The 17,306-nt window shown below is 50.6% G+C and overlaps 1 protein-coding gene across 1 annotated transcript in view; it reads left to right on the top strand.

The window, feature by feature from the left end:
* The window catches only part of LOC147011762 (uncharacterized), a 98,900-nt gene that overhangs the window by 1,813 nt on the left and 79,781 nt on the right, over positions 1-17,306 (top strand). Inside the window, 3 exon segments of the mRNA XM_085858556.1 lie at positions 2,483-2,564; positions 11,938-12,056; positions 13,176-13,288. Of these exon segments, the coding sequence (XP_085714682.1) occupies positions 2,483-2,564; positions 11,938-12,056; positions 13,176-13,288 (314 nt within the window).

Here is a 17,306-nt window from a genome sequence, read left to right as displayed (position 1 = left end):
CATCACATTGATTATAACGAAAATCCCATCGATTGATCCCAGCCAAACATATTCTCACACATGAACTGTCGGCATTTATTTCAACAACGTTAAACTGCATCACTTGAGCAATGAAAATCAAATACGCAGTGAACAGCAACCCATGAACCACATCACGTGTCCGACTCCCGGTTGTCGTCGCGACGTTTCGATGACCTGCTTGTCGTCGACAGTCGCGATCCGCGAACTTCTTGAACGCGACGGGCTCGCTGCAACTCCCCGCTGACATCGCCTGAACGACACAGGCGCGCATTGCATCGTGAGCGCAGCCGAAGCGCGAGAGCTCATCGTGGCTGGCATGGCTCCCGTTGCTCCCGAACCGCACATCAACGTTGCAGGAAGCAATGAACGGCAGCTCACGTTGCATCGTCGCGGCCCCCGTCGCCGGAACCTCACCCTCGCGTCTCGAGGGAGGCCCGGGCCCACACGGAGGTACGTGCTCCGAGGGAGGCACAGGTGCACCTGGAGGTACGAACTCCGAAACAGGAACTGCGAGGCCCACCCCTCGCACCACGAACTGCGGGAGCGTAACCCGCTGACCCCGCTGGGCAACCAAGACGTGCGCCCCGCCAACCGCCGGCAGCGCTTCACCGGCATACGCGTGCGATGCGAGGACAGCACGAGTGGACTCAACTCAACACCCGATCAATGCCCCGATCACGTCGACCTCCACTGGCATTGGTCCTGTCACCGTCGGACCAACTGAAACCAGGCTCAACATGGGCAGCATCAGTGCCCCGGTCACCTCAACCTCCCCTGCCATTGATCTTGTCACCTCCGGACCAATTGAAGGCAGGTTTAACATCGGCGGTATCTCCCGTTCCGGGTCGCTAGGATCTCTGTACCCAGGCTGCAAGACTCGACCCGGGGCGTTAAAGTGTACGCCATGTACCGAACACCGTACCGGCAGTAGGTCTTGACCCGGGACGCAAGGGTCGCTTCGTACACCGCCATCCATGACCGTTATGATGGCCGATGACTCTCGGCACACACACTGTAGACGTCCCCGAGTGCTCAGACCGCCGTCCGATTGACTGCATTGCAACACTCGGCCACGACCCGCGCCGAAGACCGTGCGCGCCTGGAAAACCGCGCTGACCTCCGGATCATCTGCTGCGCACCGACCATCGAGACCCCGGACATTCCTCAGAGCTTGCGCGACGTCCGACGCCGCGTCCGAGCTGAACTGCGTGTCCTCGTTCTTTAGCCGTGACCTCGCAGAAACCATCCCCGAGATTTGCCAAGCCTCAACTAAACGAACTCCGAGCGCGGCCGTTGTCCACTCGACGTGACCGTGGAAATAGCAGCCCAACTGTTCAGAAAACAATTCGAAGTCGACTCCGACGAAGGCGGGCACGCGTCCGTGCGCCGTGCCCCGACTTCCTGTCATGCCTGAGCTGGCCGTGCTGGCGAGCCTCCTGGCTCCGGAGCCTGTGCGCGCGGCGTGCGAACCTGCGATACGCTCTTCGCGATGCGCTCCTCCGGAACCTCGAACCGCGCGGGGTGCGCTGAGTTACTCGCTGCCGATCCGAACCCAACCACCCTGCACACGCCGATCCAAACAGCCTCGTCGCCAAACTGAAGTGTCGTGGTGGTGGTGCTTCAAGGCAGACACAAGCGGGGGAACAGTTCAACCCCGCTTTATTGCACGAGCGAGAGCGTGAGCGTACGTTGCCCGTAACTCCCCTTTATTACGTAATCGATGCACTCTACAAGCCACACGACTACAGGCTCCCAGGCCACAATGGCTACAGCAACCACTACAACGCCTCAGGCGGCGCGCACTCCTATATCCCTTGCAAGCACGTGATCACGCCGACCACTCCTCCACGATGCTCCCCCACATCATGCCCTGCCCCCGCAGGCCCGCTACACCGTGTGTGTGTGTGTGTGTGTGTGTGTGTGTGTGTGTGTGTGTGTGTGTGTGTGTGTGTGTGTGTGTGTGTGTGTGTGTGTGTGTGTGTGTGTGTGTGTGTGTGTCACTGCGTGTTGTTACGACCTAACCCTTGGGTAGAGGGCTCGGGGTACCGCCTATTGCTCTGGAGGTCCTGATTGACGTTCTCGGGAGACCAATAAGTACCCCGTGTGCGGTCGCGCTATGTCAGCTGTGACCAAGCGATGTTAACATACTAATGTTGATGCCAATTCACACACCCCACTCTTCAACACACGGTATCGTATGCCAATTCACACACCCCACTCTTCAACACACAGTATCGTATGCCAATTCACACACCACACTCGTCAACACACATCATATGCCAATTCACACACCCCACTCTTCATCACACAGGATCATATGCAAATTCAAACACCCCACTCTTCATCACACAGCATCGTATGCCAATTCACACACCCCACTCTTCAACACAGTATCGTATGCAAATCCAATAATGCAATGGAAAATACAAAACGGAGAAATAATTGCAAATGTTTTACTCAGGACAAGAAACACAGGGTGTACTGTTACGAATCTGGAAGCTTACTACATTCAGCATTCAGGTCCTTAGAGAACAGTTATATCGGTAAGTGTGTGTTTATAGATATAACCCGTCCCTAGTCTAATGGGAATTAAATGTTCATGTGCTGCAGAGTTATTTTGATAGTCAGGGTTTTCTTTTAAATTTTTACATCACCAACAACTACAACAACACATTCGCTCCATCCTGACGCCCTAATGCTTGTGGTGGGTGGAGTTCGAGAGGACCTGGCGTCTCTCTCGCCCAATCCGGGGGATGCGAGCGAGGTTGCCGTCAGTCGGCCAATGAGTGCAGCCCATGCAGGACAATGTTACTCTCCCCGTTTGAGGGGCGGTCCGCCGTGGTGGCGGCCACGCCCCCCGGTCCAATCAGCGGACTTGGTGCCCCTTTTGGCCAATCACGGGGGCAACGAGCGCATTTTACGTGTCAAAACCGTCCAGTGAGCGAGAGCAGGTCCATGGCAGGCGGCTCCTCCCCTCTGGAGAAGGGGTGAATAATAGTTCGGCGCGATCCGACAGCAGCCATCTGAGTGGAGTTGGTTTTTGGTCGGCCGGACCGCCTGACCTTGTCTGCTGGCGCTGGCTGCTTCGTCTGCGCCACTCTGGTTGGCGTCCGCCCTTCATTCTCCATCCCGGGCACTTGGGGTGGCATCGTGGTTAGCGGGTCGATAGAGAAGAGATTGGTCCCGTGTGCTCGAGCGCGTCTTCGGTCTGGTCTGCGTCTGGCTGCACCCCGCGCATCCGAGGTGTCTCGTCCGGCGCAGTACGACAAGCGATCGGCCAACTCAACACAGGAGGTCACCTCGTCTCGGCTGCCCTGGTCCGTCCTTTGGCGACCGGAGCTCCGGGAAGGGGTGGACGTCCAGCTGCGCGCTTGCGGCCAGGCAGCCAGCCGTCCTGACTCCCAGCCGAACTATCCTCCTCAGCTGGAGAGTCGAATAAAGACCGTTGAGGTCCATCTTCTTTTGGGCATTTCTGTGTGCATGTGTGTGTCCTTGGGCCCCGTCTGTAAGTAGAAATTGTTAAGTGCTCTTTGCTGTACATTATTTGCATTGCTTTGTCGGTTTAACTCTGATCTTTGTGTGTCCCCTCCCTGCCTATTGTAAATAAATATCCATTTTGTTGAATGTACCAGCTCGTCCTTGTCCTTTCCTTTATTGGTTCGCCACGATGCGTGTTGGTGAAAAAGGCCGTTGCTGCCGTAGTTGTGCATTTGGACTGACGGGCCCTCATTAACCATCCGCTCGGGTTACGCACGGGTCACGCACGGCAACGGCTTGTCCCGTTCAAGCTCCGTCGAGGGTGTGAATTACTCGGTAGCTCACCACGTGGGGATCTAGGTATTTTGAAGTTTGGCAAATAACCCTGTCCCACGCGGCTGAATTATTAACGATTCACGGTCCTATAAGGGACCCGTACCTTAGGAGTTATCTGAAAGGTACGATCTAGATTCCAGGTGTTCGGTGGAGCCGACTCTACTGCTCCATGTAGCGGTCGTGCTCGCTGCCAATACCCGGCCCACAACAAATTGGTGTCGGGAGCGGGTTTCAAACCCCTCCGCCTCCGTAGAGAAATTCACGGGATTCGGACCAGGGGTGTAGGGAGCAACCCCCCCCCTGTTTCCCCCAAATTACGAGCATTTTAAATTTGTTCTCAACACGCAACATGGCGACCCAAGATGGGCTGAAGCAGGTGGGTTTAGAGGTAAGTGTAGACAAATCCATGGTCCAGGACACCCCCATGCAAGAAGACATACGCCCGCAGCCAAACTCAGACGTAGTAATGGGCGCAGGGGCGGCATATGACAACCCCCCCCCCCCTCCGTCAAATTTCTTCCCCGATCCCAGTCAGCTCCGCACACCATCATGGCAGATCGGCTCCGCCGAGTCCATTTGACTTGAGCCAGTTGGCGGAAATATTGAACGGAATGATGGATGAAAATGCACGCCACATGGATGCGAATACGCAGGAGTTGCAAAACAAAATGGATGCAAATGCGAAACGAATGGATGGAAATGTGCAGGCACTGAGGGGTGATATGCAAACGCAGCGAGGTGAAATGCAGAGCATGGGGTTGAGTCTGCAGGCGAGCATGAAGGGCATAATGGTGGCACCATGTGGCGGAGCGACCGAACCGACAAGGAGTGCAAATTGTGTCCGGCCCGCGATGGAGACGGGTGAGGTCGGGACAACGAGCGATGCCACGACAATAAATGGGGAAACGTGTAGGGTGACACACGGGACGAGCAACGCCACAATTAAGAGGACGACGGAAGAATTCACAGAGGTGACAGACGCAGAACATAAAAGAGACGAAAGGCCAGGAAGTAACGGGGGTAATGAACGAGGTGACGGAATTAACAGAGACAAAAGGGAGACTCAGGATTATGAAACTAAAGCCTAGCGCACACACGTAGAGCTGGTGAGAGACAATGAGGTTGAGCATGGGGAATGTTTCATGACCTGGTGCGAGCATCAGGATAGCCTCCTTCAGGAACAGAGGGAGATGGTAAGCTCTCTCAAAGCAGATCGCAACGAGGTGAGTCCGGTCGGGCCATGCGAGGTTGAGCGGGTGGGTGATATGAACGGGTACAATTGGAGCTTGGGGGGTCTGGAATCTCCGGGATTTCTTGTGGTAACACAATTCCCCAGTGTGATTGTCCCGGATTGTGTGCTGAAATGTGTGCCAGAAGGTGAGTATTGTGTGAGTAAAATGTTGTGCGTGAGTGCTTGCATGAAAATGGACGACGGACCGATCCAGACAGGAAACAGGAATGGTGAGCCTGGAGGGCCATAAAGGGTTAATTTGGCTCCCGCGCCGGGTTCACGCGACGGCTCGTAGGAGGTCCATGGCGCGTTTCACGCACGGTCTGCTCGATTGCGATACAGCGCGAGAACGTTCCACGTTGGATACAAGCCGGCCACGTGGACGGCGAAAATGCAGGCGAGTGTTTGAATTTGGAATGGACGGGTCCATATGTGAGCGCGTGTGCGAAGCTCCACGTGCTGCATACCGCGTGTTCTGTTCGCGGAACGCGCGGAGCGGGTTTCCGGGACGATACGCTCATGCTGGCTTGCACGGGAAACCGTGCAGGTTCGGTGCGCGGGTGACGTCATCGGCACGGATCTTGCGGCGCGGGTTACGGGCGAACAGCGCATGTTGGCTCGCGTGGGAAATCCCTCGGAAGTGAGCGCTTGGTGCGATTCGCAGGGTGATGTCATGGCTGCACGTATCTCCCGATGGAAGGGATGAACGGGCAAGCTGTCGACCGCCGCCTTGGCGGTGCAAAAAAAAAAGAAGAAAAAAAAGCGTCGCTCCAAGTACACGGCCCGGCAAGGATGTGGCAAGTATCCGTGTTTGTGCAAAGGAAGCAATAGTTAGCGGGATGGGTTTAGCTTTGTTAGACCGGCCTTATGGGGGAATGAGCCGTCATCCATGGGGCCCGTGGACTAGTTCGTGGGAATGTTAGTTCAGATTTAGAATGGGAAATGGATTTTTGGAGACACAGACAGACATGGAATGTGTAGTGGGGACGTAGATTAGCTACGTCGAGTTAAATGGAACGTGCATTAGTTTAAAGGATGATGAGGGAGCGCAAGATAGTTAGGGGAACATAGGTAGAGTGTGGAGTGACTTGAAAAGTGAAAAATATGTACAAAGAGTGAATGTGGGTCAGCGGGCCCAAGTGTGTGAGAGAAGTGAATGAATGAGTGGGGGGGAGGAGTGATTCCTACCCAAGTGACCCCGGGGTCAGTGTAATGTTAGTTTATGGGTTAGTCAAATTTACCAAAAGGAGGTCGTTTTGTTGTTGGTGTTGAGAGAAGGCACGAAACCCATTTGGAGGGGTGCAGGAGTCCATGGACCGGCTGGGAGCGTGGCTGTTGACAGGTGAGTATTGAGTCGAGGGCACCGGACAGTCGGCCAGAGTGGGCCAAGGGTCCAAAGGACCGGGATAGTGTAGTGGCCACGGGCGACCCTCGGAAAGGGACACGAAGCGCCAAAATGCCACGTGGGCATCGGAGGGGGGCAATGTAAGGAAGGGCAACCCCCCCCCCCCGCCCCCCCCCCGCGTTCATAGAGAGCAGGTAGGCTTGGAGACAGTCTCAGGGCCTGGGGGTGCCACAGTGAGAGTCTGGCAGGAGGTAAATCCCTGCCAAGTGAGTCACGCTGCCCAGCCACGAAATTGTTCAAAAGCATGAGTGAAATTTTGTGGGCAGGGCCCAAATTTATAATTGATACGAACACAGGCGACGGAAATCATGGTTTCTGGAACCAATAGTTTAAACTTTAAAGTGACAGGCGTTTTGACAAGCCCTGGGTAGTTTAAAGTTAATAAATGCTTTGATAGTTTGGAAATGTTCCCCTTCGCACCATCCATCCCTTCGCTCTCTGTGGGCCGCTGGACTCACTGTGGAAAGATTGCTGAGATCTGAGGGAGGCTATTCTGAGGCTTTGTTGGGCCTTGAGACAGGACGCTAGCCTCTTCCCTTTTCCCCTCCAAAATAGGAACATCGGGGTTGGCAGTTGATTGACAGGATAGGTTAGCCGGACAAAGACAGAAAGGGGGTTAGGGAGACGAAATTATAATAAATAAAAAGGGGCTACATTGTGTTGTTTTGTTGTTGCAAATTAAGGGAGTGGGTATGGACAAAGACAGGCAAAGGCGAGAGGTTGGGGGGTGACCGTAGGTTAGGTCCGAGCCCGTTGTCAGAGCGGCCGGCACCACCGCACTCCCTCCACAAACCTCACGGAACGAGACCAGAGGCCGGCCAGCTTCGCATGCTGTTGTGCTGCAGTTGCTGGTCCGCATTGCCTTGCCTTGCCATGCCTCGTTTGCCTGCCTTTGCCATAACCCCATGCCTGCTAGCCCTATTTGCATTGCCCCTGTGTCACCATCACCATGTGCGCCAGAACCATCTCCTTCAGTGTGTTTGTAAGGACTGCCCTGCAGGCAGCCTCACCATGGACTACATTTGAGCAGCCTGCGTATCCATCATCTTGCGCTTTGTGTCCATCCATTCCCATTCATTTCATGAGCCAGAGACTGCATTGAGCAGCCTCGCCACCTCTTCTTGCATAAAGGCCACTTCAAATGGCCTGTGGGATGGCGCATGGCCTGCCGTGTTAGGGTGAGTTGCCTCCAGCAGCTGGGGTATGGAAGGAAAAAAAGAAGGTTCACTGAAACAACCAAGGGGGACCTTTTGAGCAGGCCCTGAGGACGACTGACCTTCAGCTGTTAAGCACTCACCCACACAAACTGTTAACTTTGCTGTGCCTTCTTCCCACAGATGACAGGTCCTGCGCAATGGTTAGTGTAAATAGTAGGTAAAATTGTAAATAAGTTTAACCCACCTGTGTGTTTGTCTTTGCACCGGCAATTTTAGTTAAATTGTCTGTATGAGTCTGTTAGTTAGTTACGTAGCGCACAAGGTTATTTATTTTTGGGACATGTATAAGAAATGTCGCACTCAGGGATCCGTAGGTAAATCGTACTAGGGGAGAACTTGCACATGCTGGTTCTTGCACAAAATTTGAAGACTCGGGACGAGTCTGTAAAAAGGGGAGGGGTTAGTGTTACGAATCTGGAAGCTTACTGCACTCATCATTCAGGTCCTTATAGAACAGTTATATCGGTAAGTGTGTGTTTATAGATAGAACCCGTCCCTAGTCTAATGGGAATTAAATGTTCGTGCGCTGCAGTTATTTAGATAGTCAGGGTTTTCTCTTACATTTTTACATCATCAACTACAACAACACCTTCACTCCATCCTGACGCCATAACGCTCGTGGTGGGCGGAGTTCAAGAGGACCTGGCGTCTCTCTCGCCCAATCCGGGGGATGCGAGCGAGGTTGCCGTTGGTCGGCCAATGAGCGCAGCCCACGCAGGACAATGCTACTCTCCCTGTTTGAGGGGCGGTCCGCCGTGGCGGCCACCATGCACCCCGGTGCAATCAGCGGACTTGGCGCCCCTTTTGGCCAATCGTGGGTTTTTGGTCGGCCGGACCGCCTGACCTTGTCTGCTGGCGCTCACTGCTTCGTCTGCACTCGCGCTGGTTGGCGTCTGCCCTTCATTCTCCGTCCCGGCCACTCGGGGTGGCATCGTGGTTGGCGGGTCGATAGAGAAGAGATTGGTCCCATGTACTTGAGCGCGTCTTCAGTCTGGTCTGCATCTGGCTGCACCCCGCACATCCGAGGCGTCTCGTCTGGCGCATACGACAAGCGATCGGCCAACTCAACACGGGAGGTCACCTCGTCTCGCCTCCTCTGGATTCGGCTGCCCTGGTCCGTCCTTTGGCGACCGGAGCTCCGGGAAGGGTTGGACGTCCAGCCGCGTGCTCGCGGCCAGGTAGCCAGCCGTCCTGACTCCCAGTCGAACTATCCTCCTCGGCTGGAGAGCTGAATAAAGACCGTTGCGGTCCATCTTCTTTTGGGTATTTGTGTGTGCATGTGTGTGTCCTTTGGCCCCGTCTGTAAGTAGGAATTGTTAAGTGCTCTTTGCTGTACATTATTTGCTTTGCTTAGTCGGTTTAACTCTGCTCTTTGTGTGTCCCCTCCCTGCCTATTGTAAATAAATATCCATTTTGTTGAATGTACCAGCTCGTCCTTGTCCTTTCCTTCATTGGTTCACCACGGTGCGTGTTGGTGAATTAAAAAGGCCGTTGCTGCCGTAGTTGTGCATTTGGACCGACGGGACCTCGGTAACCATCTACTCGGGTTACGCACGGGTCGAGCACGGCAACGGCTCGTCCCGTTCGAGCTCCGTCGAGGGTGTGAATTCCTCGGTAGCTCGCCACGTGGGGATCTCGGTATTTTGAAGTTTGGCAAATAGCCCTGTCCCACGCGGCTGAATTATTGACGATTCACGGTCCTGTAAGGGACCCGTACCTTCAGAGTTATCGGAAAGGTACGATCTAGATTACAGGTGTTTGGTGGAGCCGACTCTACTGCTCCATCTTGCGGTCGTGCTCGCCGCCGATGCCTGGCCCACTACAATGCCACCGAGCAATGAATAGACCATGTAACAAAAAAAAGGAACAAAATGAAATATATTCAGCGGTAATAATTAAGAGATTGAAGGACAGACAGGCGCCAAGACAAAATGGACAAGATAGACAATTCCACGGCCCACCAGGTTTCCCGAGCTAATCCCAATGGGGGAGGGGGGGAAGCAAAATAACAACAGGATATTTGCCAAGATACAAAGAAAATAATGTGTGAAGGAGATAGGTGGGGGTGAAGAAGAATAATTCAGCCCTGTTTGAGTTGACGTTCCAACGGCCTCGCCCCAGCCAAAGGCCACAAGGCTGACACTTCACCACCACCCCCCTCTCTCTCTCTCTTTCTCTGGAAGGGTTCTCAAACTTCGGCAACAAACAAACCGGAGCAATTCCTGCAACACCTTGAAGCCACACGTTGCTTCAGGTTGACTCCGGTGACACTTAGGAGGAGGAAACGTTTCTGTTCCCCCCTCTGACCGTGTCCCAATGAGGCTGTCCTCTGCCTCAGTGTCTTCAACACAGACGGTGCCTCCAACAGGTGGCCCTCGGAAGGATCACTCCAATCCTCAAGCGAGGTCTTACAAGCCAGGTCTCTCATCACACAGGCCAGACGCACGTCCTCCGTTCATTTTCCACCTTTATCTCTCCCTCACTCCTCGCACTCGCCTTTCCACCCGCCGCCATGGCGCTCGCTTCTTCTTCTTTTCTCTACTTTCCTTTCTTCAAAATCCACACAGTACCGCCGCATGAGATAATGCGGAGGCCTCGAAAAAATTAGAAAGAGAAGGGAAGGAAGGTCCTGCAGCAGAAGGATCGAAAACAGAACAAGAAAAAACCCAACTAGAGAGGCACAGCAACCTCAGCAAGAGCAATGCAATACCTCCCCCCCCCTCCGTGAATGTAACAGTGTGTCTCCTCCGTAACTCCAAAACTATAAGACTTAGCAGCCTGAAACTTTGCTTGCTTACTCAGAAAACTCCAAGGAAGTGCAAGAGTGAAAATTGGGTGTTGGGTTAATTAAAACACCCCTTTTGAAGATAATTAACAGACTTATTTAATTATGTCCATCAGGAGATCCTCGGCCACCTCACCCTCTGGGTCTTAAGGTGTTTCTTGGGTAACCTCGCTGTGGTCTGAAGTCACCATGTTTTTTGGCCTGCTCAACCTTACCTTGATTTGGAACAGGCCGCAACTATTTCATAACGATAAAGTTTTTTTTTTTTTCACTTTCCTCACTCATATTATCGAATGCCTGTTCATCATAGCAATGAATCGTTGGGTATATTGCAATGCTTAATAATGCCTCGAGACGTCAGCATTTGTGGCTTTATTTAATTTCCGTATCTGAATAACCGAGAGAATCTCTTAAACTAAGGAGTATTACAAAATGTAAGCTCCAAATCTGAAAGTATAAGCAGTTCCGACTGAAAAAAGTGGTGATTTGTCCAATTCGGACATTGCATGGGTGTTTCGGGTGTATAGTTGGATCGACGGCAATTGCTAATCGCTTGCCAAGCCAGACATTCTGTTGAAGTGCTTGTTTGAGTGCTTAAGTCACTTACCAAGCTATACGGTAGAGTTTGTGTCAGTTGGTAGCAGTACAGTTCGTGTCCTGATCGGGATGTGCAGTCAACAGTTACTACAAGATAAAGGTGCGTATACAGCACACACGGACATTGTACATATGAGTAGATTCGGATCTGTACGGACTCTCTGCTGGTGTGTGGACATGCCATGCCTGTTACGAGTGCCGTGGTGGCAACGTTTCATCTCGTATCTTCTGGAGATTCTATCAGGTTTTCCTTTGTCCTCGCGCCTGTTTCTAAAGCATTTGGTTACTGGATTTGCTTTCCAAAAGGTTTTATGTTTCTCTGTGAGTTTCAAAGCAAAATATATTTGATAACGCCCGATTTCCGAGCTGTTTGCCGTATTAACGTATTTTCTAAATTACCGAGCCCAATATTTTTCTGTCCATCACACGCAGCTGTTTATAAAGATTAATGTTTGTGATCATAACCCTGAAATGTCTATATAAATGTAATGTTGTTTTTCGGTGAAAGCTACTCAAGGTTTTGGGGTTGTATACAGTATGTACTGTCATCAGTAGTCACACTGACTCCAACCTGCCGATTCTGGAAATTGTGTGTGTGTGTGTGTGTGTGTGTGTGTGTGTGTGTGTGTGTGTGTGTGTGTGTGTGTGTGTGTGTGTGTGTGTGTGTGTGTGTGTGTGTGTGTGTGTGTGTGTGTGTGTGTGTGTGTGTGCGCGTGTGCGTGTGTGCGTGTGTGCGTGCGTGCGTGCGTGCGTGCGTGCGTGCGTGCGTGTTTTTTTTGTTCACAAAGCATAACATGTTCTCTCTGATTACTACCCGACCCTCCCCCTATCTCTGTCTCTCTGTCTCTCTGTCTCTGGACATATCCAGACGGTCATTATGTCTGCACAGTCGTTATCTCCATATGTGTGTGGATGGTGGTCATCTCCGGACGGGAGCTTGTCTCCGGATGCGTCTTGGCGGTGTTTGTCTCCGGAGATTTCCTGGCGGTAATTAATGCTCCACCGCACGTCTGCCTTCCCTTCCCCTCACCTCACACTGTCTTTCCTTCTGCCACCCCTCCTCTCTTTCCCTCCCTCCTCTCTTCTCTCTCTCTCTCTCTCTCTCTCTCTCTCTCTCTCTCTCTCTCTCTCTCTCTCTCTCTCTCTCTCTCTCTCTCTCTCTCTCTCTCTCTCTCTCTCTCTCTCTCTCTCTCTCTCTCTCCCTCTTCCCCCCTGTTTTTTTCTCCTTGCCCCCTTTCGTATTCCCGTCAGCAAAGCGATGGCTGGTATTTGCTAGTGCGTGTGTGCGTGCGCGCGCGTGTGTGTGTGTCTACCCTGCAGTAAATAACAAATCTCTCCCACCTCCCCCCCTTTCTCGCTCTCCTCTCGCCCTTCCTAGCTCCCCTTTCTTCATCCTCTCTGCCTCCCCTCTCCCTCTCACCCGATACCTGCCTCCTCTCCTCTCCTCTCCTCTCCTCTCCTCTCCTCTCCTCTCCTCTCCTCTCCTCTCCTCTCCTCTCCTCTCCTCTCCTCTCCTCTCCTCTCCTCTCCTCTCCTCTCCTCTCCTCTCCTCTCCTCTCCTCTCCTCTCCTCTCCTCTCCTCTCCTCTCCTCTCCTCTCCTCTCCTCTCCTCTCCTCTCCTCTCCTCTTCTCTCCTCTCCTCTCCTCTCCTCTCCTCTCCTCTCTCTCTCTTTTTCTCTCTTTCTTCCCCCCCACCCTTTATTCCTCCCAGCCCCCATTGCCCTCACTTATGATTTTCACCTGATCACCAAAATTTGCATTTGTCGGTTCTACCCATGATAACCCCCATCCCACGCAAGGGGGAGGGGGGAAGACAACTTGCCCATGCTCTGGAAGTGAGTGGGTGTTTCTAGTTCTTTCAAATACCACATATTTAACTTGAACATGTTAAATAAGGTGGTGTGTAAGGGTGATGTATAAGACTGCTTCAATAATGCTGACCTTCTGGAATTTTTTTTAACGATCTTTAAAATTATGATTTGATTTAAATCGAAGTATATACTTGAACACTGCATGGGGTAACGTGTTCTATGAACTCTCTCGTGGTCTATGTGTGGCTTGCCATCCAGAATTTGTCATTGGAATTTTGTGTTCATTCACATGCAGATAATGACGTTCACAAGTGTGGCCGGTGCCAAACAGAATTGTCCTGCCTTGAAGCCTTCATCCAGCACCGCGTGCAGAATCTTTGCCAGCGTGAAAGTGATGAAGCGCCTCGGGTGAGTTTTCGTGCAAAAATCTGACATTGTGAGGAAAAGGCCGAATGTCAAAAAGTTGGTTGTGTCAACTTTCCTTCAACAAGGCCAAGCTGTTCCTCTTCCCTTAACTTGATGACGGGATTACAATTAGCTTATGGAAACCTTGTCGAAAATTACTCCACGTACGTGAAGCAATTGGTTCACTCTTTCTGTCTGTCTACAGAGTACAGACGTCATTCTGTGATCGAGCAACTACTCAATGTTGATTGAATTTATATATCTTGAACACTGTAAAGCACGAATCTGAGCATAAATCTGTAGTTTACCAGTACTTTGGCTCTGAATGTGGCAAAATGTTTGGAATCTCATCCTGAGCAGGCATTCACAGAGAGGAGTGAGGAAATTGTTTTCATCTGTCTGCCTGTCTGGCAGTCAAACAAAATAGAAAATCATTCCAAAAAGGAAATTTACTGGTTTTAGGGATGTCATAAAGGACACAAACAACAGACATGAATAACGAATGTAACGTATTAGCTGGAAGGGCACTTGGTCGAGTGCATACCTATGCCACACAATGCCTGATCCACGAGAACATATCGGGCCCAATACATTTTTGAAATGTCATGCTATATATCGTTTTTGGCCCTTTCACTTTAGAAATGAAATAATTATAGTATCTGGATCAGTTTTCAGATCTTCACCAAAATTGAATCAATTCGTCCTTGTCACGCAACCAACCTGCCCACCAAGTTTCATCCGAATCCGTCCACAGCTTTTTGAGATGCTGTGCTATATATCTGTTTGGCCCTATCTCTCAATGGTGAAGAATCACTCAAAAAACTTATCGGATCCGGATTCAGGTCTTCACCCAAATTTATTCATTGCGTCACTATCGCACTCCCAACGTGTCCACCAAGTTTCGCATCCGAATCCATCCCCAACTTTTTGAGATATTGTGCAATATATCATTTTAGCCCGATCTCTCAATGGTAAAGAAACACTTAAAAATTCAAGTAGCCGGATCCGGATCTACACCAAAATCTAATCAATTCGTCCTTGTCACACACCCAATGTGCCAACCAAATTTCATCCGGATATGTCCACAACTTCTTGAGATATCCTGCACACAAACAAACAAATAAACCAATGTCACCCGCAGGGTGACCCGTATCTTGCCAAAAGGTGACCACGTGTGACTTCTTTAAGGTCACACTGAGGTGAACAGAGCTGCTATCCACCAGGAGCGACTCCTTGAGGAATATCTGCCTACGAGAGATTCCGATGAGAATCGTTCTACAGAGTAACCATAAAAATATGCTTTTGCCTCATAACGTCACCAAATGACGTCATAATGTCTCAAGCTTGACATATCTAGAAAGCACTCATCGAGGTGTTCAATTTGAGGTACTACACAATATGGTTCCTAAAACTTGAAAATTTGACCTTGGGGTCAAATATGTTTGACCTGAGGCACTAACCATGAAGGTCAAGGCCAATCGCCACAAAAAATTAATCAGCTGAGTGCCAGACCATGAACTATATTCCCATGAAGTTTGAAGACTATCCGATCAAAATTACTCAAAAAATAAGGGTTTCGTCGACTCCCCTGATTTGCGACAAAGTGACCTTGACCTTTGACCTTGACCTTCAAAATTGTATGCGCTGCAAGGGACCTCTATAGGCCTCTGATATGCAAAGTTACAAAAATTTCCAATGATAACTGTGCTCTGCAGAGTGATTTATACATGATTACAGACCAAAAAATATATATATATATATATATATATATATATATATATATATATATATATATATATATATATATATATATATATATATATATATATATATATATATATATATATATATATGAAGGTCAAGGCCAATCGCCACCAAAAATTAATCAGCTGAGCGCCAGACCATGAACTATATTCCCATGAAGTTTGAAGACGATCCGATCAAAATTACTCAAAAAATAAGGGTTTCGTCAACTCCCCTGATTTGCGCCAAAGTGACCTTGACCTTTGACCTTGACCTTCAAAATTTTGTGCACTGAAAGGGACCTCTATAGGCCTCTGATATGCAAAGTTACAAAAATTTCCGATGATAACTGTGCTCTGCAGAATTTTTTATACATGATTACACAAACAAACAAAAAATAAAAAATAAAAAAAACATACAAGCTGACTAACATATCTTGCAAAAACTTCGTTTTGGCAAGATAACAAGAAAAAGACGTCGTGCAGAGCACGATACTTGCAAAATCCACCCCCCAACCTCCAAAGGTTGCCATGGATACCTCAAATTGCTATGCAGATTAAAATTGACACTCGTAATCAAAGCTCAGGTCAATCGGATGAAAATTGATTATTTTAGAAGTTTGACCTTGAGTTGACCTTTGACCTTTTGACCTCAAAAAATAGTTGGTTTCCCAATTCAGTGACGCAACTTGCAAATCCTGTTCACATTTAAAGTCAATCGGATGAAAAATGATTTTAGAAATTTGACCTCAAGATAATCTTTGACCTTTGACCTCAATCAATGGGCTTCTCAGTTGAGACTACCTCTACAACTTGGTGAAGTTTCGGAAGATCGGTTTAAAATTGTGACCTGTAGGCGATAGACAGACAGACAGAATAACAAAATCGGCTGACCAATATAGTTGAAGAATCTTCGATTTTGCAAGAAACAGACAGACAGAAAGGGGTGAAAACATAACCTCCTTCACCTTCGGTGGTGAAGGTAATAACGTGGTATAAAAGTGCATAAACGGTGGCAAACTTTCAAAAAAAAAATTTCCTTACAGCCTTTAAAAACATTCCAGGCACCCACCCGAAGGGACCGCCTCAGGTTAACCCAAGGAGACCGCCGTCTAGTGGACGACACCTCAGTACCACTCCGACACACTCTCCCGCAATCTGACCCAGGGATGTTACCCCGTGGTTTCCCTCCTATCATCAAAGATTGGGGGTCCCGAAGGCTTTGCCCCAATCCCGTCATCCGGTGAACTGCCCTGCGAAGGGAAGCTGCACAGGAGGCACTCCCACGGAGTGCCCTCCCTGGCTACTCTCCCTCGATGCTCACGTGGCAGGCTGGCGCCACGGGCCCCTTCCCCGGATGCCCGTGCCAACAACACTGCCCACGTGGCTATTGGCGCCACGGGCCCCCACATGATGCTGGCCCACCCGTGCCCACTACGCTATCCCGGCCCCTCTTGGGCCCTTGGCCTACCGCGGCCGACTAGCCGGTGCCCGGGGGTACCCACGAAGCGATACTCACCGTTCGCAGCCACGCTCCCAGCCCGTCACCAGGGCTCCTGCACCCCTCCAAACGGGTTTCGAGCCTACATTCGCAACAACAGCAAAACGACCTCCATTTTGTCAATTTGACTAACCCACTAACTGACTTTACACTGACCCCGGGGTCCCTTGGGTGGGAATCACTCCTCCCCCCAATCACTCATCGCACCATGCATTCCACATTCGCTCCACACACACATGCACGCTGGCCCTCACTCACTCAACATGTTTCCATTCATTTCACTCCATTGCTGAACTCTGCCATTCTTCTCACTAACTCCCTCAACTAACTCGTGCTCCCTCGTCATCCATTACAATATAGCACATCCTTTTAACACGACGTAGCTAAGCTACATCCCCTCTATACATCCAAAGTCTGTCACTGTCCTCAAAATCTCTTTTCCCATTTCCCATCCTAAATCTAAACTAAAATCCCACTAACTAAGCTAACCCATCCCCCTAACTACTTCCATCCTGTGCCCCAGCAAGGGGGTCTCCTACCCCCTGCCTGGGAATCCTGTTTACTCGAAGTGGCGAGGCTTGCTTTTTTTTTTTTTCTTTTAATGCGCGCACCAGCGTGGCAACTCACAACCTGCGCTCTTTCCCCGTGACATATGGCAGCTGTTCGCGCTTCGCGCACCGCGTTCCTCCTCGGACGGTACCATCCGGCAGGGATTTCCCCTCCTGCCGGATTCCAACCATGCAGCCACGATGTCACCCTGCGCATCCAAAGCAAATCT

This window comes from Eptatretus burgeri, chromosome 15 (genome assembly GCF_056783735.1).
Source record: "Eptatretus burgeri isolate ZD-2024b chromosome 15, Ebu_testis_v1, whole genome shotgun sequence".
Classification (NCBI taxonomy): Eukaryota; Metazoa; Chordata; class Myxini; order Myxiniformes; family Myxinidae; genus Eptatretus; species Eptatretus burgeri.
The sequence above is the reverse complement of the archived record's forward strand: the minus strand, read 5'-3'. Positions and strand labels throughout refer to the sequence as shown.